The 21,087-nt window shown below is 39.3% G+C and overlaps 1 protein-coding gene across 9 annotated transcripts in view; it reads left to right on the forward strand.

Annotated features, from left to right (window-relative positions):
* Positions 1–21,087, forward strand: part of LOC149207393 (metal transporter Nramp3-like) — a 405,254-nt gene that overhangs the window by 171,521 nt on the left and 212,646 nt on the right. For 8 of the 9 annotated variants that reach the window (XR_016252622.1, XR_016252621.1, XR_016252620.1 and 5 more), the window contains exon 9: positions 3,028–3,201. The exons of the other annotated variant lie outside the window; for it this stretch is intronic. Coding sequence is in view for 5 of the 8 variants with exons in the window: in XM_089395708.1 (XP_089251834.1) it covers positions 3,028–3,201 (174 nt within the window). In the remaining 3 variants the exon portion in view is untranslated. The remainder of the gene's footprint in view (positions 1–3,027; positions 3,202–21,087) is intronic. 9 annotated transcript variants of the gene reach the window in all.

A 21,087-nucleotide genomic window follows, 5' to 3' on the forward strand; every position in this document is an offset into this window, starting at 1 on the left:
GTCGGAATCGGATGATCTTTAGATCAATCCTACACCTCTCGGAGAGAGGAATCCAAGAAAAATATCAACTTCCATAAATAAGGTGACCCATATGGAGTTTGGCCCTAGTTGCCAATTTTAACAAAAATCTACTTGAATAATGGGCTATGGGACTGTATGTTTGCGTCGGAATATGCACCTAAGAAGCAAGGTATGGACTCTCTCCATTTGTCCCCAGTTTGTCTATATGAAGCTCAATCCCCAAATTTCAGAGCCATTGAGGACCATGGGTCTAATAATTGTGTCCATGAGTTAGAGTTTGACCTTTGGACGAGATTTCCTAAAACTGACTTTGGAAGCACTATCTCTCGATATGGGACAAGGAACTATACGCTTTGCTAAGTCGAGGCTGGAGGGCTTGCTGCATATTGAAATGAGGTCTGGGGAACTGTACTCCTAGGTGGATGTATAATGTGGTGACCTCAATCTCTTCCCCTTGGAAATAGAAATGCATGTTTTTAAGAGTTTTCTTCAAAGTATTGAAGATCATAACCTCAGTTTTACCTATGTTTACCGTCAACTATGGAAGGTCACAAATGCTGGCTAGGGCGTTGATTTGTCTTTGCAAGCCCTCAACAGTAGATACCAACAAGACCAAGTCATCGACAAAAAGGAGCAGGGAGATCAACACTTGATGTAGAAGGCAACCATCCCCCTCTAGATGTGCTCATGGAGGAAAGATTCTATCTCATCATTGTAAATCTCGAAGAGGGTCAGTGAGGGGGGCACCCTTGTTTTACCCCAATGGTACTCTGGATAAAGTTAGAAAGGCCATGTTCTCATGAAGGAAAGATTCCATCTCATTAATGTAAATCCCGAAGAGGGTCGGCGAGAAGGGGCACCCTTGTTTTACCCCAATGGTACTCTAGATAAAGTTAGAAAGGCCATGTGCCATCTTGTGGCAACCCAAAATTGACTCGTATAGTCTCATGATGGCTACCAGAAGGGTCTAATATATGCCAATGTCTCGGAGCCTCTGGAATAATGCCTCGCTGGGCACAGTAGCAAATGCTTTTCAAAAGTCTACAAACTAACAATAGACTTTTGAATATCATTGACGAGCCTCCTCATGCCATGCTTCAGGAATTCTACCTGAAATCCTTCCTCATCCACTACACTTTTGGTGCTCATAGCTTTGACTGCTCTCTTGATATCCCACTCAAAGAAAAGATGACACGAGGAGGGGGGAGAGGGAATATCTGTTGTGGGGGAGAGAAATTTGACTCGACCATGAAGTCGAGGATCTTGGCATCATGTTATGTGCTGATCATATAGTGCTGCTGGCTGGCTAGCCATCCAAAGAGTAGAAAAAAAATTCTTGTATGGGTTATCCACTTTCTGGTGGGTAGCAATACTCGACAGTCCCATTCGCCTATTTGTGGTCATTTGTTGAACATTAATAGAATTATCCCATCTCATCTTAGCTACAAGTAGCACAAACATGTATATTTTCATATATTCTACAACTATTTCGGCATTGTACATTTTTTTAATATAAAGACATTATCATATATAAAAATCTATATTATAGAAAAATTGTTCCTACTCCACTCTGCTCCTAAGGTATTTTGGGAAATAGTTCTCTTAACGCTCTTGTTCCTACTTTGGTAACCTTGGTATTGATGACAAGGGTACCTTTTTTAAGTAGTCATTTAACCTCTCTTTCCCAAGGGGAAACTGCAAGACATAACATGTAAAATACCAATTCTAAAGCTTTCCCTAAGGCTTTTGAAGGCAGCAATCCCCCATATTGGCAAAATGAACATTAACACCAAAGGGAACTCCCAAATGCCCAAGTTCAAATACTCATGAAACTTCTACGGTTAAAAAAAGTAAAAAACTTGAAAGAAATTCTAGCCAAGAACTTAATGCCACTACTCACTCCCAAGAACAAATGGGAAAAGTTGAAAACATATTCATCGAGTTTGTTACAATTCTACCAAAAATGTCAAAGCAAAATAATCGAATTTTTACGGAAATTAGACAGACTCAAAAAGTTGCCAAGATTCATTTGTTGTGGAATAAATCAGAAAGTTGGTGATATAGCCAAGTTATTGTTCTCTAAGGTCTTCTTCCTATATGGCTTGAAAAAGGATTTTGTGAGCATAAGAATTCCAAATTCGTAGGCAGTACATGAAATGGGAAACATTTAACATTAACTGAGCTTTGACAATGGAGGCCATATTACCCAACACTCTATTGGGTGCCAAAAGGAGAGGATTTTCAAAATAATTACCTCAAAAAAAAATACCAGTCCCATTGCAAATGCTGGGTAGATAAAGAAGAACTGAGCAAATATAATAGTAACTTGAAAAGACCGCCATCAAGAATCAAATTATGTAAGTTGGTATAATGGTAAATAAATGGTGGTAGAGAACTTTACAACTATATGGGAACATAAATTTTTAATTATTGGTAAAATGCTTTGCTATAGAATGTTAAAGTTTGCATAAGGGATTACTAATAATTATGAATTAGTTTACAGCTAGGGGATTATAGAAATAAGAGGAAGATGTGATGAAATCTAAAACTTGTGGCACTTTTATAAGTCCATGAATGTACATGTTTTGAATATCTTTTTATTAAGTGACCCTTCATGGTCCAAGATCTTTTGAAATCATGATAGAATATATCTATTATCTAAGAGTAAAACCAAATAATTTACTATCCACAGACAGACCATTCACTAGAGTAAATAAATGAAGTTGCTTAAAAGATAAAGTTATCACTACATAATCAAAAGGCACCCAGTTTTCCTTGTAAATTTGTTTAAGAAGCCTCTATCTAGATATGACAATATATGACTAAACTACATTCATGTGGAAGAAATAAAAAGAAGTGCATAGTTCTAGAAAATTGCTGAAAATCAGTTTGTCACATCTAGCCTTAACTAAAGAAATGTCATGACTCATGACACATCTCGGTTGTGTCAGCTTTGGAAACTTTTCTGAGTTTTCTGTTGAATCATATTTCCTGTTTTCTTTGTAGGATGGTTGCAGATACAATGTTATTGAGTGCAGCTTGGCTCTTTTGTTATCCTTTGTTATCAATGTCGCTGTTGTTTCTGTCAGTGGAGCTGTCTGTAGCAGTGCTGGCCTTTCAGATGAAGATAAAGCAAATTGCCGTAGTCTTGATTTGAACCGTGCACCCTTCCTTCTAAAAGTATGCTTTGACACATTATATATTCTTGCAACTTTAAAATATTATGTGCTTGGATACGAAATGTGTACTTTGCTGTTGAAAATTTGTTCATTTGAGCAACAGATAAACACAAAGGAAATTAGTTTCCATGCATGTACATTCATAAGCTAAACCTGGGGGATCACTAAAAGAAACCATGAAGTTGGGTTACATTATTCAAATGTTATTCTGAGCTGAGATGATCTGACACAGTCACACAACTATTAACAGAATCAGTTTTAACCACATACTCTTATTTCAAGAAATCCATGCTTAAAATATTTTATGATCCAATTAGAAAGGAGTTTGATACTTATTATGGAAGGCTTTCCACTTTGAGGTATTGCTTGCTTGTAATAATCCACTGCTCGAAGAAGAGAAATTCATTAACGTCTTTTGAAAGGACTCTAAAGAATTTCACATGATTATAATATAATCTTGTTGTATTGACATATATGTATTTGTGCCAAGGGAAGGTTTGTGCGTTCGCACTGACACTGCTTAGATATTATAGTTAATTAATCATGTTAAAGTGCATAACAGCTCATACCCTGTTCAGGTGCTTCGACCTTGAATCATTGAAAACATTTTATTCTTGGAGTGTATTCCTTGGTGAGGCAGAATTTACCTTGGGGGTGCATACATGGCATGTTTGCTTTGCAATGTGTGAAATGACATTAAATTATTTTCCTTGTATTATTCCACTTGTATATTGCGTTCTTCTTGTTTGATGAGGGTGTATGCACATTGTGGGTTGTTGAGGTGTAGATACTTTTATTCCTTGAAGTTTTTAATGTTGTTCTTGTAGCTAGAATAACAAGAATTTCTATTTGAAATTCATTCCAAATATAATTCCAGCATATCTAATGGACTTCTGAATTTTGGAATATTCTTAAAATAGTCCCAAATTAATGATATAAACTTGAACAACAGATCTGGTAACTATCACAAAGGTTTTCAAGATAGAAACTTACATGGAGAGGCCCTTGTACTTTGGATTCTGCAAAATCTGAAGTATGTTTGGCTATAATTAAACACAGATCGGCACAAACCAGCTCAATATACTTGTGAAATATGTGTTTTTGAAAGTTTATCTAAGCTATATTGATCCCTTGGATAAAGTGTAAAACCTATGCTCAAAACCCTAAGGGTTACTAGCTAATCTTAAGTTAAAAATTCTGAAAAATAACAAGCTAGTAAATATTTTTATTTTATATAATAAAATGAAAAACTTAAAAGATTTTGATTGTTTTAAAAAATAATGGTTATTGAGATATGCTTACCTTGGCCACAACTTTACCTCTCAAGTGCTGGGTTATGAATCACATTCAACATTAAGTTGGTCTTTCAATTTGGACAGTGAGGTGAGTTTGGAGTTGAGAAGATTGTATCACCCCCATCTTTGTCTAAGATACTTCACAGGTTTTCAGATCCAACTAGGAGTGACTTTTAGCAGTGTCTCTGATCTTTAGGTTGACTATGGAGTGGAAGAAAGCTTCAACCTTCAACAAGGGAGATAACTGTTGAAATTCTATGACAAGTAGAAAAGAATACAATTTGCTGATATAATAATTACTTCCTAATGATCTTCAAACAATTTTCTCATGCCATTTATATCACTGAGCAATTACACACATAAAATATCAACAGTAAACACAGTGGAAACAATAAAAATATTATAGAAAGACAACTATGCACAATAGAAACAATAATTTACCTTGGGAAACCCAACCTTCAAAGAAAGCCTAGTAACTTTTCTTAGGAGAAATTATTTTTCAAAAAGATTTACAAATCAGCAATTTGTCTATAAATCTGTGTCAATATCCATTTCAAAATACCAGTCAAACCTGGTCAAAACATCTGCTGGTCAACATAGGCCAAACCAGCCAGAGATAAAAAATTCAGTGTTGGTCAACTCGGCCTGGTCAAATTGGTTTGCAGTCAAACATTGGTCCCACAGTCAACCCTGCGGTCTGCAGTGAAATCCTTGCGGTCAACAGTCCACGCGTGTGGCCTTCCTATGGTCAACTTTAGTTCGATCAACTCTGATTAACTCGGTCCAAAAATAGCTTGGTCAACCCTGTTCAAAATTCATTAAAACAGAGATCAAACTCGCTGGTCAAAATTGTCCTTCTCACATGTGCAGCCTCAAGAAGAGGAATAGAAATGATGAAGAGAGAGAAAAGGCTTTCTCTTGCTTGGTGATCAAATGAGATGTCACGTCATTTATTTATACTTGTCAAAGGGGGTGTGACAACCCAAGGGACACATCCCTTCATAGGCTGGCTGACTTGACCTTTTCCTGGGCCAACCCGTCTCAATAAAATAAAAAGCTACATAATTTCTCTAGGGCTCACCTGGAGAACCATTATTCATGCGAGAATACCTTCTGATGCTACACAAAAATCAACACTCCCTCTTAGCGAGGGAGGTATTCTCCTTGGATGAAAACAAATTTCTCCTTAGTTGAAATTTCTCCTCCACTAAAAAAGTTCATGTGCTTGTTATGTTGTTGTAGTGTATCTGTAACAAACAATGTTTGTATACGCAACAATAATTTTCAGAATACTTTGAAGACAAAGACATCCATTGTAGGACAAGTAATTGTATATTGAATATTATATAGAAAAATTGGTGAGATGATTACAAATAAGGGTGAGGGCCTGCTTATATACCCTAGGCAAGTACATCTTCACAAACTGTCATGTCCTTAGAGACATGTCTCTTCGCTACTAATTATTAGTTAATTAATCATTAATCATTATTATTGTTATTTACATTATTTGTATTGTTTTATATATATTTTATTCATAACATTGCCTTCTTCTTCAAAAAGCTTTGTCCTCAAAGCTTACTGATGAAAAGGCTTGATCTCTTTTTCTGTTTTGAATGTCTTCTTGTCTCGGTACTGTGATTTTCGTTGATACAAGACGCTATAGTCCTCTTAGTGATAAACAAAATTGTTGGATTGAGAATGGATCTAATCATCCTAGATTAATCTTCTGTGGAATTTTTTGATCTCTGGAATTTTGTAATGAATTGTTATCATAGGACTGGATTCTACAAACTAAAGTATTCCTTGGAACATAAATTTGTTGTTTCTGTTCTGAATGGTTCAAATATATAGGCTGACTTAGTTGTCTGCTTTTATGGTTCGAATGTTGATAATGAGTTATTCTGGTTGGATTTTCCCTTATCACGTGTGTGGCAATTTCCTTATTTACTTCAGGTACTGTTGTTGTTGAGTTGGCTACGGAATCATCATTTGAAATTTCCATTGTTTGAACTGGAACATCTGAATATGTTTTAACTTCCACTGGTTTGTCATCATCTTGTGTTGTAGTATTCACTGGATCAATATTCATTCTTTTTTTTTCAATTTGGATTATTGCATTTGCAGACTTCGATGTTTCCTTCATGATAAGTTCTTCTAATTTGTTTTTCAATGATTTCTTATCATCCTTAAGTTTCATAATCTGAGTGAGTAGACTTTGATTATGGTTTTTGTAACGTACTTTATTTTGGCATTCGAGCTTCTCATATTTTAAGGACTTGATTTGTTCTAATAACCTTTGATTTAGGTCTTTTAATTGCAATTTTTCTTCTTCTTTCTCTGATAAATTCTCGTTGAATTTCTTCTTGAGACATTCTTTTTCTTCTAATTTTTTCTGTCTTTTTGGACTTCTTGACCTTAAGTAATTTTTGACTATGATCTCTTAAATGCCAAATTTCTTTGTTACTTTATGTGGATTCTTTATAAAATCGATCTTTGAAATCCCTATATTTCTTTTTTGATGCCTCATTTTTTCGTTGAAGTTCTACAGGCTCTTTTTTTAATCTTTTAAGTTGTGTATGTGGATTACTTTGATATGCTCCCAAGGTAAACAATTTCTTACATGGACAAAATATTGTGCCACTTTCAAAAATCAATGAATACTCATATTCTGTTCAACAAAATGGACATCTAGTCCAAAACTTAGAATTATTATGTATGGAATTCATAGCTCTTTCATTCATCTTTGAACTAGACTCCTTTTTTTTTTTGATATAAGCTTAGGGTTAAAGGTAACCCTTTCTATATTTATAATAAAATATTACTACTCTTGTCTTTTCGTTTTTTCCACTTTTTTTTAAAAATAAACCTTTGAAAATTATTCCTTCATACCCCTTTTAAATATAACTCCTTTTAAAATCTTGAATTGGAATTTATGCCCTTTTTTTTAGTTGAACTGGATTTTTTTTCTTCGTTCTGTGTTTTCCAAGTAATCCCCTTTTACCCTTATAAAAATATGTGGCACTATTCCTTTTTAATTTTTAAAAAGAACTTAATACTTTTGAATTTTTGAACCACTTTTTTTTTCCTTCAATTTTAAAAATTCAATCTTTTCCCTTCTATAATAATGACACCCTTTTTTCTTTATAATAATAATAATATTTAATTTGATCCTTTTTGTTTCCTCTCCTATCTTTTTACACTTGTAATATTTTATTAAAGGTTAAAAGGTATTTTTATGTTTAATCACCTTTTTATGTATATATAGGCTTATGTAAAATTCTGTATAATATATATCACCCTTATATTTTATAGAAAATTCCTATGCCTTTCTATTCAAGATAATATCCCACTTGGATAAAAAAGATACCCTTATAATATCTCTCTTTTACAGCCCCTTTTTTTTTGCTAAGGCAAGAGACGTTCCTTTCATCACTATTAATCGAAAAATAATTTACAAAATTTACAACAGTCCATCATACCCTGTGGACCCCGAACAGGGTTGCTCGCCCCCCGAGGCATGGCCCTTAACCTATGACTAAGACTCGACAAGGGAAGACGGGCCAAAGAATAACCAGCCAAAGCTTTCCTCAAGACCCCACCACCAACCTAAAAACCGTGACTATCCCAGTCACCAATGGACCCAACAGTGGAAGAGAAATTTGTTTCTCGAAGACGTGCTAACTTTACCTCCCCGTCCCCACACAACTGCATCTAAATCCGACAGCCCAAAAACATATCGCTTTGCCCCATAAGCTGGAATTCCAACTCAACAAAAATTGACTTTTCCGCATAGCCGTACACTGGATAGCGTTGCATCCCAACCAAGCTGCTCGGTAAAATCTGACCGTTGATCAATGCCGCGACAATCAACGGACGAGCCCCACATCGCACCGCGGACTTGCCCGAGCTTTACCGTGCGATGAGGGCGGTTTCTCTCCTCCTCTCTCCTCCACGTGTCATCAAATGTATGGAGTCGCTTTCGATTGACATAAACTGCCTTACGATCGAAAGTGGTGCGATCACCCTTAAACCGCTTGGGATGCGGTATTTCCTTCCTCCTGGCAGAACCATGGTAAAAATAGCTGTCTTCATAATCCTGAGCCCCATTCAAGACCACAGGAAAGTTGAGCGCGCCGATCCACTTCGCCTTGTCGTGGGTAAAGAATCTGCACTCGGGATTTGTATTGAACTTGTTGGAACGAAGCCAGTTGCCTGGCTTAAGCTGGTGAATCCTGAGACTGGTATTATCAGTGCAGCTGAAGCCTGCCTCCATATGCCTTCCACCTACCTGTTTGATTAAAGAGGGGAGATCCAACTGAGGATAGCTCATTGAGTCCTTTCTTTTTCAGTTGAAACCCGAAACACTTCTCTGTCCTCTTCCGCAAGTTTGAGACTAAGAGTTTTTAGGTTGTCAAATGGCATTACTTGCCACCCTGTCACCACTTTGGTTTCCTTGCAGTTGACCCCTTGGTTGGCCAAGAAATCCGCCAGCTTATTAGCCTTCCTGCGCACATGGTTGAACCTGACAGAGAAAAGCCCCTGAAGGTGACTCTGTATTCTCTGGAAAACCCGGATTAATTTCCAGTGCTGAGAGACTTTCTCCGGCTCTGAACCACAATTGATTCTTTTAACCGAGTTAATAACCATCTCCGAGTCAGCTTCGATGATCATGTTGTAGTAGTTTTCCTACTTCAACAAATCTAAGCATTGCTCCATTGCCATTAATTCCGCCATGTTATTGGTCGCTCTTCTTAAATGACAATGGAATAGAGAGAGGATGTTACCTGCTTCATCCCAAAGAGCTCCCCCAAAGCCCGCTGTTCCGGGGTTGCCTTTGGAGGCTCCATCTATTTTGAACTTCACAAAACCTCTTGGAGGAGGTTGCCAGTATTCATTTTCAGATTCCTTTTTTCTTACACTTCTGTACTGGCTTAGAGGGGTGATCCCCTGCAGACCTTACAGCTTGAGAGGTCTCAAGTCTGCTCTTGTGGGGGAATTTTTAGGAAGATTCTTGACTATTGAGCTGACCGTCTCCTTGATCTGCTTTAAGATCTGATCAAACAGGTGAGAAGCGGGATTCTTTTCATTTTTAAAGATTCTCTTGTTCCTTTCTTTCCATATGTTCCAAATAATAAAACTTGGCATGAGAGCCCAAGCTAGGTTGAGAACCTCATTATCTGAGAAATTTCTCCTCCATCTGTTAAGGGTGTTGGTAATACTCTCTTTATCCTTGTCAAACTGTTGAAAGATATTGGCAGAAGCATCCCATAGTCTGGAAGTGAAATTACAGCTGTTGAGAAGATGTTCCATAGTTTCCTCTTGGGCCTTACAAAGCTGGCATATAGAAGGACCAAATATTCCCCTCTTTCGAATGTTGTCCCAAGTCAAGATTTTCCTTTGCAGAACCAACCACATGAAGAGTTTAATCTTCATCCAACCTTGATGTCTCCAGAGGTTTAGCCAGGTTTTGTTTGGAGCTTACGTAACCAGCTCAAGGAGAATACTTTTTGCCTCCTTAATGTTGAAGATGCCTTTACTGTTGTTTCCCCATCTGAGTTGGTCTTGCCCTTCAGACACCAAGATCATACGTTGTTCCAATATTTGTCCAAGAGCCTCAGCTTTTGTTTCCAGCATTCTATCATTCCTGCAGTTTATCTCCTTCCAAGTCCTCCATTTCCCGGTGTTGTGGGTATAATCCCAAAAATCTTTCACTCTAGTCAGACCTTGGGTGTCCATTTCATGCTTGAGTTTCCAAAAATCCTCTCTTAACAGTTTCGGTTCTTGTTGCCATTTGTCCTCCCAGAAAAGAGCAAGGTCTCCTTCTCTGATTTCCCAAAAGCTATTTTGTTGAACTAAACCTTTGTTCCCCCAGGCTTTATTCCAGATGGCAGAGCCTTTAATGTTACCAGACATCCTTATGAGATCAGAGTGATGCCAGGAGTTAGCGTATTTTTCTTTCCATATGCTTGCCCATTGTGCCTTGGGATTTTTGACCCACCTCCACCAGAGTTTGGCCCCTAGGACCTTACTTAGGATCTCCTGGTCATCTAGGCCGAGACCCCCATGATTCTTGGGTTTACAGATTTTTTCCCAAGAGACCAAGGCCCACTTCTTTCTAGCTTCCTCCCTACCCCAGAGAAAGTCTCTTTGGATATTTTTGAATTGCTGCAGAACTCCCTGAGGGGCTGGAAGTGCTGATAGCATGAAAACTGGAATTGATTGGAGCACCGCCTTTGTTAGCACGAGTCTGCCTGCCAGGTTTAAGGATCTGCTCGTCCAACTTTTGACTTTATCCTGCATTTTGTTGATCAGCAGTTCCCAAATGCTTTTGTGCAGGGGCTTTGCCGTGAGAGGAATTCCTAAATACTTTGAAGGGAGGGAGTCCCTCTAAATGCCAAGAATTCTGGAGATATTTCTCTGAATAGCAATATGAGTATTAAAGATTTTTTTTTTAGATTTGGTGAGGTTAACTTCCATACCTGAAGCGAAGGCAAAATCATATAGAATTTGTTTGTATGCCCGAGCCTCTTTGATGCTGGGGATACCTTGTAACATGGTGTCATCAACAAATTGTTGATGAGTCAAAGCCTGACCATTCTCCTTCAGTGGAAGACCTTGAATTTTGCCCGTAACTCTGGCATGCTTGATAGACCGGCCAAGACCTTCCATCATGAGTATGAATAGGAAGGGAGAAAGCGGATCCCCCTGCCTCAGCCCTCTTGAAGGAAGAAAAATCTCAGAAGGAGAGCCATTAACCAAAATTGAAAAGCTGGAGGAGGTTACCAAGGCCATTACCCATCTGATCCAGTTGTGATCAAAACCAAACGCCTTTAACACTTGCCTGATATAGGACCAGTTCACTTTGTCATAAGCTTTTGCTATATCCAGTTGCAGGATCATACCAGCTCTCCTTGTGCTGGTTAAAGAGTGAACCACCTCATGAGCTTGAATAATATTGTCCAGAATTTGTCTGCCTTCAACATATCCTGATTGTTCCCCCGAAATCAGAGCAGGCAGCAGAGGTTTAAGTTTGTTGGCCACAACCTTGGATATTATCTTGTATACCACATTGCAAAGTGCTATGGGTCTATACCTATCTGGTGTTTGAGCATTTTCCTATTTAGGGATCAGGGAGATGAAGGAGGTGTTGAGAGCTCTCAAGATAGTTCTGTTTGTCCTGGAGTCTTCCAGAATCCACAACATTCAAAATATCCATTTTTATAATATTCCAGCAAGCTTTAAAGAAATCAGCATTGAAGCCATCCGGACCTGGTGCTTTGCCATTCTGCATTTCATTGAGAATTTCACTAACCTCCTCTTCAGTCACTGGTCGGTTGAGGTTGAAATTGTCCTCTCTAGACACCAACTTAGGTATATGCTTTATTAAGTCCTTGATATGATGATCTCTTTCTGGATTACTTTCCTTGGCTATTTCTCGGAAGTGTTGAACTAGCTCCGCCTCTATCTCCTCATGAGTTTGTAGGAGCTGTCCATCCTCCTTTCTTATTGCAGAAATTCTGTTGTGTGCTCTATTCGCCATGGTGGATCTGTGAAAAAATTTTGTATTATGCTCCCCTTCTTTTAGCCATTGGACTCTAGATTTTTGTCTCTAGAAAATTTCTTCTTGTTTACACAAGTTTTCCCAGTCTTGGTGATGTTTCTCCACTAGATCATTTTTGTCTTTATCGAAACCTTTCAAGATCATAGCTTGGTTGAGTATCTGCATTTTGATTTCGACTGATTTCTTTTCCACAAAGATATTGCCAAACTCTTTCTTATTCCATTCCTTGAGCCTCATTTTTATGTGCTTTAATCTTTTATGAAGCATGAACATTTTGGTTCCCTGAATCTGAAGATCTTCTACCCACCATTTTCCAATCTTACTGATGAAATCTGGGTGTGAAAGCCAAATATTTTCAAATCTGAAAGGTCTGTTTCGGGGGGTACCTATACCCTGGATCACCATTTGAATTGGCCAGTGGTCTGAGCCTCCAACGGGAAGAACACTTGCTGCTATTTCCTTTTCTAATAGCATTAGATTCTCAGAGATGATGAATCTATCTAACTTGGATGCTACCTAAGACTCCCCATCTCTCTTGTTATTCCAAGTGAAGAGGCCATTGTTGGTTTCCACATCCACTAGTTTCATATTCTCTGAAAAGCTTTGAAATGTTAAAGAGTCTTTACTAAGTGCTCTAGTTCCCCCTTTTTTTTCCGAAAGTGATTTTATCATATTGAAATCCCCTCCCAAGATCCAGGGTATTTCGGCATGTCTCTCCCTGAGATTCTCAAGGGAATCTGTTAGCCTGAGTTTCTCCTCTATCCTTTGAGGGCCATACACATTTGTGACTAGATAGGTACTCCTATCCCCTACAGGCTGAATTACTACTGATAAATAGTTCCTTGCAGCCTCTGCATCAATTATTTCAATTCTTTGCGGGTTCCAAAGAGTGAGAATACCTCCTGCCGTATTCTCTGCTTTAACTTCTAGATATTCAAACCTACTGAGCCATTTGCTGTGTAGTTGCCTTAACTTTTGAATGGAGCATTTCGTTTCCTGGATAAAAATTATATTTGGAGCCACCTATTTCATTCTATTGCTAAGCAATCTCTATTTTCTTTTACTACCTAGTCCCCTAATATTCCAAGAAATAAACTTCATGATTAAATATTTGTGAAGGAGTAACTGGTAAGGTCTTTCATCTTACCTGAATCTATCATGAGCTTCCCACACTCCATCAGTAGCTCATTCTGCTTTTTTCTGCCTCTCTTTTTTCCTGGATTTCTGGGTGCTAAACCCGGAGTAGATTTTAACATTTTCACTCCTTCACTACTCAGCCTGCTCCTGTTATTTCTCCCTCTGAACCCTTTTCAGGAGTTTTCCATAAATATAATTGTTGTATTCTATTGAGCTCCTCCTGAGGTAATGATTCTACCCCACCAGAAGTACCCTGTATTAAGAATCCTTCCAGATCCAGGTGCTCTCTTTCCAGGATCTCCTGTAGCTCAGTTTCCTCCAGTTCCATCTCACTCTAAGTCATTTCTTGGTCCATCTCTGGTTCTGTATCACTCAACATGGTCCCTGTCTGCTTATCATTTTCCTATGTTTGGTCACGATTTTCACCTTTTTCCTTCTCTCCCGTACTTCCTTCAGTTGCTTGATCTTCTGTTGTTCTTTCTTCTTCCTCTTCCAGAACTTGGAACTGGTTCCGCCTAACCTGTTGTCCCTCCTTTTGATGCCTTTTCCTTTATGTACCACCTTGTGAAAGCTGTCTGTGTCTTTTGTTGCATTAGGTTTGCTCTTATTCTCTGTTTTGCCTAGAGGGCAATCCCTGAGAAGATGGCCATGTTCATGGCATCTATGACTTCTGAACGGGATATGCTCGTAGTCCACCGTTTGAACCCATTCTTCATCAAAAACTTCCAATATAACTTCATCCGAAAGAGCTCCTGATAGATCCATTTCAACACATATCCTAGCAAAGGAAGTGTATTTTCCCCTGACAAACCTACCTATTTTATTGCCTATGGCAGCAAATTATTCAGGTTGCTAGTAGTCCAGAGGTAGAGAATAGAGTCTAACCCAGACCGGGACTGAAGTGAACGTTTCTTGTTCCGGGACAAAGTTCATCTTCCATGGCCTCATGTAGAGACCTGCTGCAGCATAGAAGTAGGGCCCTCCTTCAAACACTCTGTCTTTATCCTCAAGACTAGTGAACACCACGGTAAAGAAACCCTTTGACCCAAGGTGTAGCTCAATGCTCCCTTTAGGTTTCCAGTGGTATTTGATCCATGTTTGTAACGCTTTTTCTGTGGGCCATAGTCCCATGAATTTGCAGATAATTGCATAGGTTTGCATGTGCTCCCTGTGCGCTTGTAGAGCTGGATTATTTAATACAACTCTGGGTGTTATGTCAGCTTTGGGTTTGCAAGGTCCCTTATGTTTTTTCTCTTTTGTTTCCTGTTGTTTGTCATCTTCCTCCTTGTCTTTAGTGCTGCTGTTCTATTTTATTTTTGCAGCTTCTTCCTCCTTTTCCCAGTTGCTCGTTCCTTCTCCCGAGACATTCTTGACTTTTTCTGGGGGCTTCTTGCCCTTGTTGGCCACCACCTCCTTGTAGGAGGGAGGAGATCTCCCTCCTGGGCTTCCCTCCATGGATGAAAACTCCGTTTGCAACTCGAAACCCTGGTCCGTCGTTTATTTTCCCGCTCCGCCCGAAGTTCCCCTCCGATTCCTATGAGAATAGTTATTTTCCTATGTCAATCTCATTTCAAGCATCTCTTTTACAGCCCCTTTTAAATTGAACCTTATAATTTATTTTTTCCAAGCAAAAAGTCATTTTTTTTTTTGATGGGACGTGATGGATGGCCCAAGGGTCACATATGATAGATATGATTGGCCGACTAAAGGGTAGGATACTTGCAGTGGATTATACGAAGCAAAATTTCATTGAGTGTATCGACAAATGGTACAAATATGTAGGCAGATCGGTAGTTGGGATTTATACAAATGACAGTTGGCAGAGTTGTATGATGCTGTGCAGAGAGATTACAATGGAAACATAGCGATATGATGGTTGTGGCGATCTACAGTGGTCGGAGAAAGCAGGATGGGGACGACAACAGTGGTGGTTTGTCAGTGGGTCGGGCAACGACTCTGCAAAGGTGGCAGGAATTTTGGCGGGCATTATAGGTGTGTCAGGTTGCGTTCGATGTCTATTAGCAGCAACAGGTACGCTAACATAATTTTTTATTTTATTTTATTTTTTTGTTGTTTTTTTCCTATGTTTTTTTGTTATATATCATGTCTACAACATCTTCAATTGTCACGGCTTCCTTTTCCTTGTTAGCACAATCTGCAACTTCATCTTGCTCCATTGTCCAACCAAGTCGAAGAAGTTCGCCTTCAACATTCTTCTCCAAGACTTCAAGTTCTTTTTGGATTCGGGGCTTCTCTTCCTTCAACCTCTTCAACCTGTATAAGGTAAGCAAGAGCTTCCCTTCACCTTCTCCCAAACTTGCCATGCCTTGTCGATCAGCTTGGTCCAAGCACTATGCTTCACCTCTGCTAAACCTGCTTCCACTGTCACGAGCAACCCTGCTCAAACCGAGTCTTGAAACTACCTTCAAATGCTTCAACACCTGAACCTTGTTCAAGTCTCGATACCTGTCATCAACTTCAAACCTTCCACGAGCAAACCTTGCTCTGACAGTTGGTATCAGAGCTCGGTCAGAGCTGGTGAGCAAAGGTTGCTCGTGGCAGTGATAAGGGTACTTGCAGGTGAAGGAAACCGTTTCACACGAAGTGGAACAAGGGTTGGTTCAGGTTGCAAGATACTCGGTGGAGTTGTTGAATGGTCGAGACTAGATCACAAAGGAAGAAGAAGCTGGTCGAGATGGCAGCTGGGTCTCAAGCCGGGTCTAGTCATGATGACAAGGATACTACTATTGGGTTCATTGAAAAGGTGGTGGAAAAGATAGAGAGTATGGAGATTTCTTTTAAAGAAGAACTCGATGAACTCCGAACACAGAATGATGAGCTTAAGACACAAAATGAGTACACTGATCTTAGGTGTGCACAACTTGAACAAAGAGTCAAAGAGGTTGAGGAATCAAGAAATCAAGGTCTTGCAGAGATCGTGAACTTGAAGAAGACTCTTGAAGATACAAAGAATGAGCTTACGATTGTGAAGAGGGCCATGGGGCATAATTCATTTGGAGGAATGCCTCATATGAAGGTCAAGGAACCGGAGTCTTATGATGGAACAAGGAAGGCAACAATTCTTGGCAACTTCTTGCGGGACGTGGAGCAGTACTTGGAGCGGTTGAACCTGGTTGATGGTGAGACACAAGTCAAAGTAGCTACTCAGTTCTTGACAAAGGATGCTAAGATGTGGTGGCGAAGGAGAGTGGACCAGATTGCCAATGGCAGTGCTGATGACATCACTTCGTGGAAAGACTTGAAGAAGGCTTTGCAGATCCACTTCAGTCCTCAGGATGACACATGGGAAGCAAGGACCAAACTCAAGTAAATAAAGCAAACAGGAAGCCTACAAGCATACCAGCAAGAGTATTCAAGCGCAGCTTTGGAACTTCATGATATGGCAGAAAAAGACAAGGTGTTCAACTTCATTATGGGATTGAAACCTTGGGCACGCAACGAGGTGAGGAGACAGAAGATTAGAACACTTGAAGAAGCTTTTGCTGCAGTTGATAGGTTGGTGGATCACTTTGAGGAAACTTCTGATGACAAGAAGAAGAAGTCCGAAAAGCCAAAAGAGAAGAAGAATGATGATACTCCAAAATCAGATGATGGTTCAAAGATGAAGAGACCTTTGAAGTGTTGGTTATGTGAAGGACCACACACGGTGAAGAATTGTCCCTCTAAACTAAAGGTGGCTACGGTTACACAATCTGATGATGAGGGTAATAATGCTTCTGTGGGGATGATGCAGATACTTGGTGCTTCTGCTACTACAGAAGTAGTCTCTAAGAGAGACCTGGAAAGAAACAAGTTAGAGTATGTTCGAATGAAGGTTGGAGGTACTAATATACTCACTATGGTGGATAGTGGGGCTTCTCACAACTTCATGGGAGAAGATACTGCAAGAAGAATTGGGCTGAAGTTTGTACCAGCAAAGGCACAAATGAAGACAGTGAATTCTCCCCCTATGGACATTATTGGCATAGCTGAGAAGGTGGACACTACACTTGGTGAATGGACCGGGAAAGTGGACTTCACTATAGTGCGGATTGATGACTATGAAGCTGTATTGGGGATGGAGTTTATGAAGCAATTCGATGCTTTGATTGTGCCACATTTGAAGAAGCTCTACATTTATGATGGAAGGGAAGATGTACCCATTGGTGTGCCTACCATTGGTGCAGCAAGACCTGATTGTAAAGTAGGAGCAATGCAAATGGAGGATAAGGAAAAGGTGAACAAGCGGTTGTCCACTGTTGAGGCAAAGCTTGTGGAGCAGTCATTGGTCATTAGATCACTTTCAGATAGCATCTTGGACTTGACAAGGAGACTAGAGATAGTGGAAGATGATGATGATGATGATGATGAGGTATATGTAAGGCCGGATGTCCAGAAGGAAGACCGGGTTGCTTATCTACAAAGGATGGAGATTGAGAATCCTGATAGATGGATTGAGTTGATTAGTGAGGGAGAGCCTTCAGGCTCTACTCCCTCTACATCTTGTTAGATAAGTAAGAAGGTGGGCTCATTGTTAGTTGCTCATGGCAGTGAGTCCTCAAGCACATGGAGCAGGTATGGTTGATGATGGCACATTGCAGATGATGAAGAGGACTTCATGGACCTGAATGGGGCACATCGAGAGTTGGTTGATGAGATGATCTCTTCACTTTGGAGGAGACACACACATGGACAACATATTGCAGATGACAGTGGTTCTACATATGTTGCGGTGATGTTTGCCTTATGTGGAGGAGACAACATCATGAATGACGGTATGTTGTCGAGGACGACAACGATTTCAGGTGGAGGAGAATGTTAGGCCTCCGGGTGATGATGGACGGGCGGTGAACACACACCAAGCCGACGGGCAATAAAACAAAGGTTTGGGCGTTCACCATAATATTTGAAGGGTCGGCCCAAGGTGATACGCACAAGTGAAGTGCGTATATATAAGGGAAGGCTGCGGTTCATTTGATACAAGCAACTTCGCACTTCTAATCTACGCATAGGGGTGAAACAGCTGCGCAGGGGTAAAGGGGAATACAAATGGTTCATGTGTAGTTCTTCCCTTGTGTGGGAATGGAGTTTTGATCCGGGTTGAGATGTGAAGGTTGATTATGCAGATATTGTGTGCAGGACTTGATAAAGAGTGATAGGTGGCTCGGGTGAGCACTCCTCTTTGTGCAAGGGTGCACATGATTTTAAAAGGCTGTTCTATGCCTTGATTGTAAAATTATTCTAAGTATTGGCTTGGAGCTTGCCAAGCATTACTTGTATTGTATTATTGAAGAAGCTGTTATAATATATTGTTGGGCAGACTGTTCGGGAGTTGCCCCTCCCTTTATACTTGTTTGCAATTGTTGTTCTCGGTTAATTGCACATGGATAATGAATGAGAATGGGTTTCATTAAAGTATAAAGGATAATGCTTTATTCAGTTGCAAAAAACATAAGCTAAGTATGTTCATGTTGAAGTAGGCGTAGTCCACGGGTGTTAGTATTGTTAAAAGGAAAGCGCTCGGTGGTGCTGCACCTCGCTACAAGCGGTTGGAAGATCACCGCAGGTGTAGGGGCGTGACAGTTGGTATCAGAGCTCGGTCAGAGCTGGTGAGCAAAGGTTGCTCGTGGCAGTGATAAGGGTACTTGCAGGTGAAGGAAACCGTTTCACACGAAGAATCTTTCTTAACTTGATATGGATCACAGAAGCCTAAACTCTATTATGATTTTTTTTTTTTTTTTTTTTTTTTTAAATATGACTTTTTTTATAATTTATCTTCCATTTTTTTGTAATCTTTATTTTTTTTTAAATACCTTTTTTTAAATATTTTTTTTACTATTATATTTTTTAATGGCCAAAGGCCTGACAGTGAATCGAACAAAAAGGAGAAACTCTAACTCTTGTAGTGAAACACTTTGACGGCAACAAGGTTGACAAATAGTTGATGGCCAAAGGTTGGTGATCGGAGAACGTGGCTTTGATACCAATGTAACGAACAAGGTTCTTCTATGAAACAATAATCTTCAGAATACTTCGAAGACAAAGACATCCATTGTAGGACAAGTAATTGTATATTGAATATTATATAAAAGAATTGATGAGATGATTACAAATGAGGGTGAGGGCCTGCTTATATACCCTAGGTAGGTACCTCTTCACAAACAATCATGTCCTTAGAGACATGCCTCTTCACTACTAATTATTAGTTAATTAATCATTAATCATTATTATTGTTATTTATGTTATTTGTATTATTATATATATATTTTATTCATAATAGTATCTTCACATGCACATCTATAGATATAGATCACTCCATCCCGAAGCAGGCAACGTGAGTATTAGGGCCTTACCCCTAGCTAAAGCAACATGGTTCCATTGGTAAATATATCAATCTCCCCTGGTCAAATCGGTATGACCAGCGAAATCAGCGTGGCTTCATAAGAGAAGGTCTGCCCTTGGGCCATTTACCCCTGGCCAAATCAACAGGGCCCATCCAAATTAACATGGCTTCGTAGGTGAATGTGTCATTCTTCCTTGGTCTAATTAGCATGACCCTATGGATGCCAAATTAACATGGCTCTAATGGAAGAATGTATGCCCTATGCTGCAGTTGACTTGGGTCATTCACCCCTAGCCAAATCTATTAATTTTTCATCAATTGTTTTATGCTAGAACTAGTACTTCAACAATATCCAATAACATCCAATTTAACAATTTCACTTCTTCACTTAACTAATGACAGTAGAGAAATAGTAGATAGAACAGTTATACAAATGCACAATGAAAGACAACCAAGAGACAAGAGACACAATATCTGGTCAATGATCAGGGAAAAACCCCACAAGGGGGAAACCCTTTGCAATTCTTCTTTTATTAGATTATCTTCAAATGTTCAGCAGATAGAGTACATCATCCAAGAGTCAAAGTCAAGCTTTGACTTGCTAATATCCAATATCCACTCAAATCAATATGCCAAGTTGCTATCCAAAAAGAGATAAGAGAGAATCAACAAAAGTCAACTCTTTAGAAACTGTAAATCTATCCAAGTCAACAATAGTCAACAACAACAAAGTCAGCCTTAACCAGTCCAAAAAGTCAATGGTCAAATCTCTAAAAGAGCTTGGTCAAGGAAACAATAAATGTGACCTAGAATGTTGGTCAAAGTTAACCCAAAATAGTGCAAAGACAGCCAGTCAAACTCGCTCAAAATCTGCACTTGTTTTTGCGGTCAAACTTGTAGTCAGCTCTGAAGTCAATGCCAATCAAGCAATCCAGATTTCCTTGGTTTTTTGGTCCTGTTGACCACTACCGGTCAACTACCCATGCAGTACACCCCCTTTTCTTTGCAAAAAGGGGCAGCGCTTGATCGACATGTCCGTGCCATTCAGCAGTCATCAGCAGCTTTGTCATTTTAATTGTAAACCCAGTCTGCATGTATGAATTGTAAATAATCTTAGCAGATATGAGTCGTGTATGTAAATTGCCTAGGTGGACCTAACTTTCTAATGGTAATCTACGTCTCGGAAGGTTTTTCGTCTCACCGATCCATGATCGGCAGAGTTTTCCTTCAGCCTGACCCCAAAGCCGGGATGGATTTTGTCATTAGAATTTTAGGAGAATCCTAGTGCGTTAATCTGCTAGATTATAGTTGTGTTGCAGAACTGGGTGGTTTATCAGGGTCTATAATAAAGGGGTTTTCCCCCTTAAGATGTAAATTGTAAAAGTCATGATGTAAAGTGTCTTGAGGGTTGGAAAATGTTTTAAATCCCCTCATGAGTCCTAAGTCCTAGGTCCTAGGAGATTTTTCCAAAGGCTAAGTTTGAGGATCCATTTTAAAATGAATTAAAAAAAATAAAAAATTAAAAAATAATAATAATAAATAATAAATAAA

This window comes from Pinus tabuliformis, chromosome 1_2 (genome assembly GCF_031772625.1).
Source record: "Pinus tabuliformis cultivar Carrire ecotype Pingquan chromosome 1_2, CPIR1, whole genome shotgun sequence".
Lineage (NCBI taxonomy): Eukaryota > Viridiplantae > Streptophyta > Pinopsida > Pinales > Pinaceae > Pinus > Pinus tabuliformis.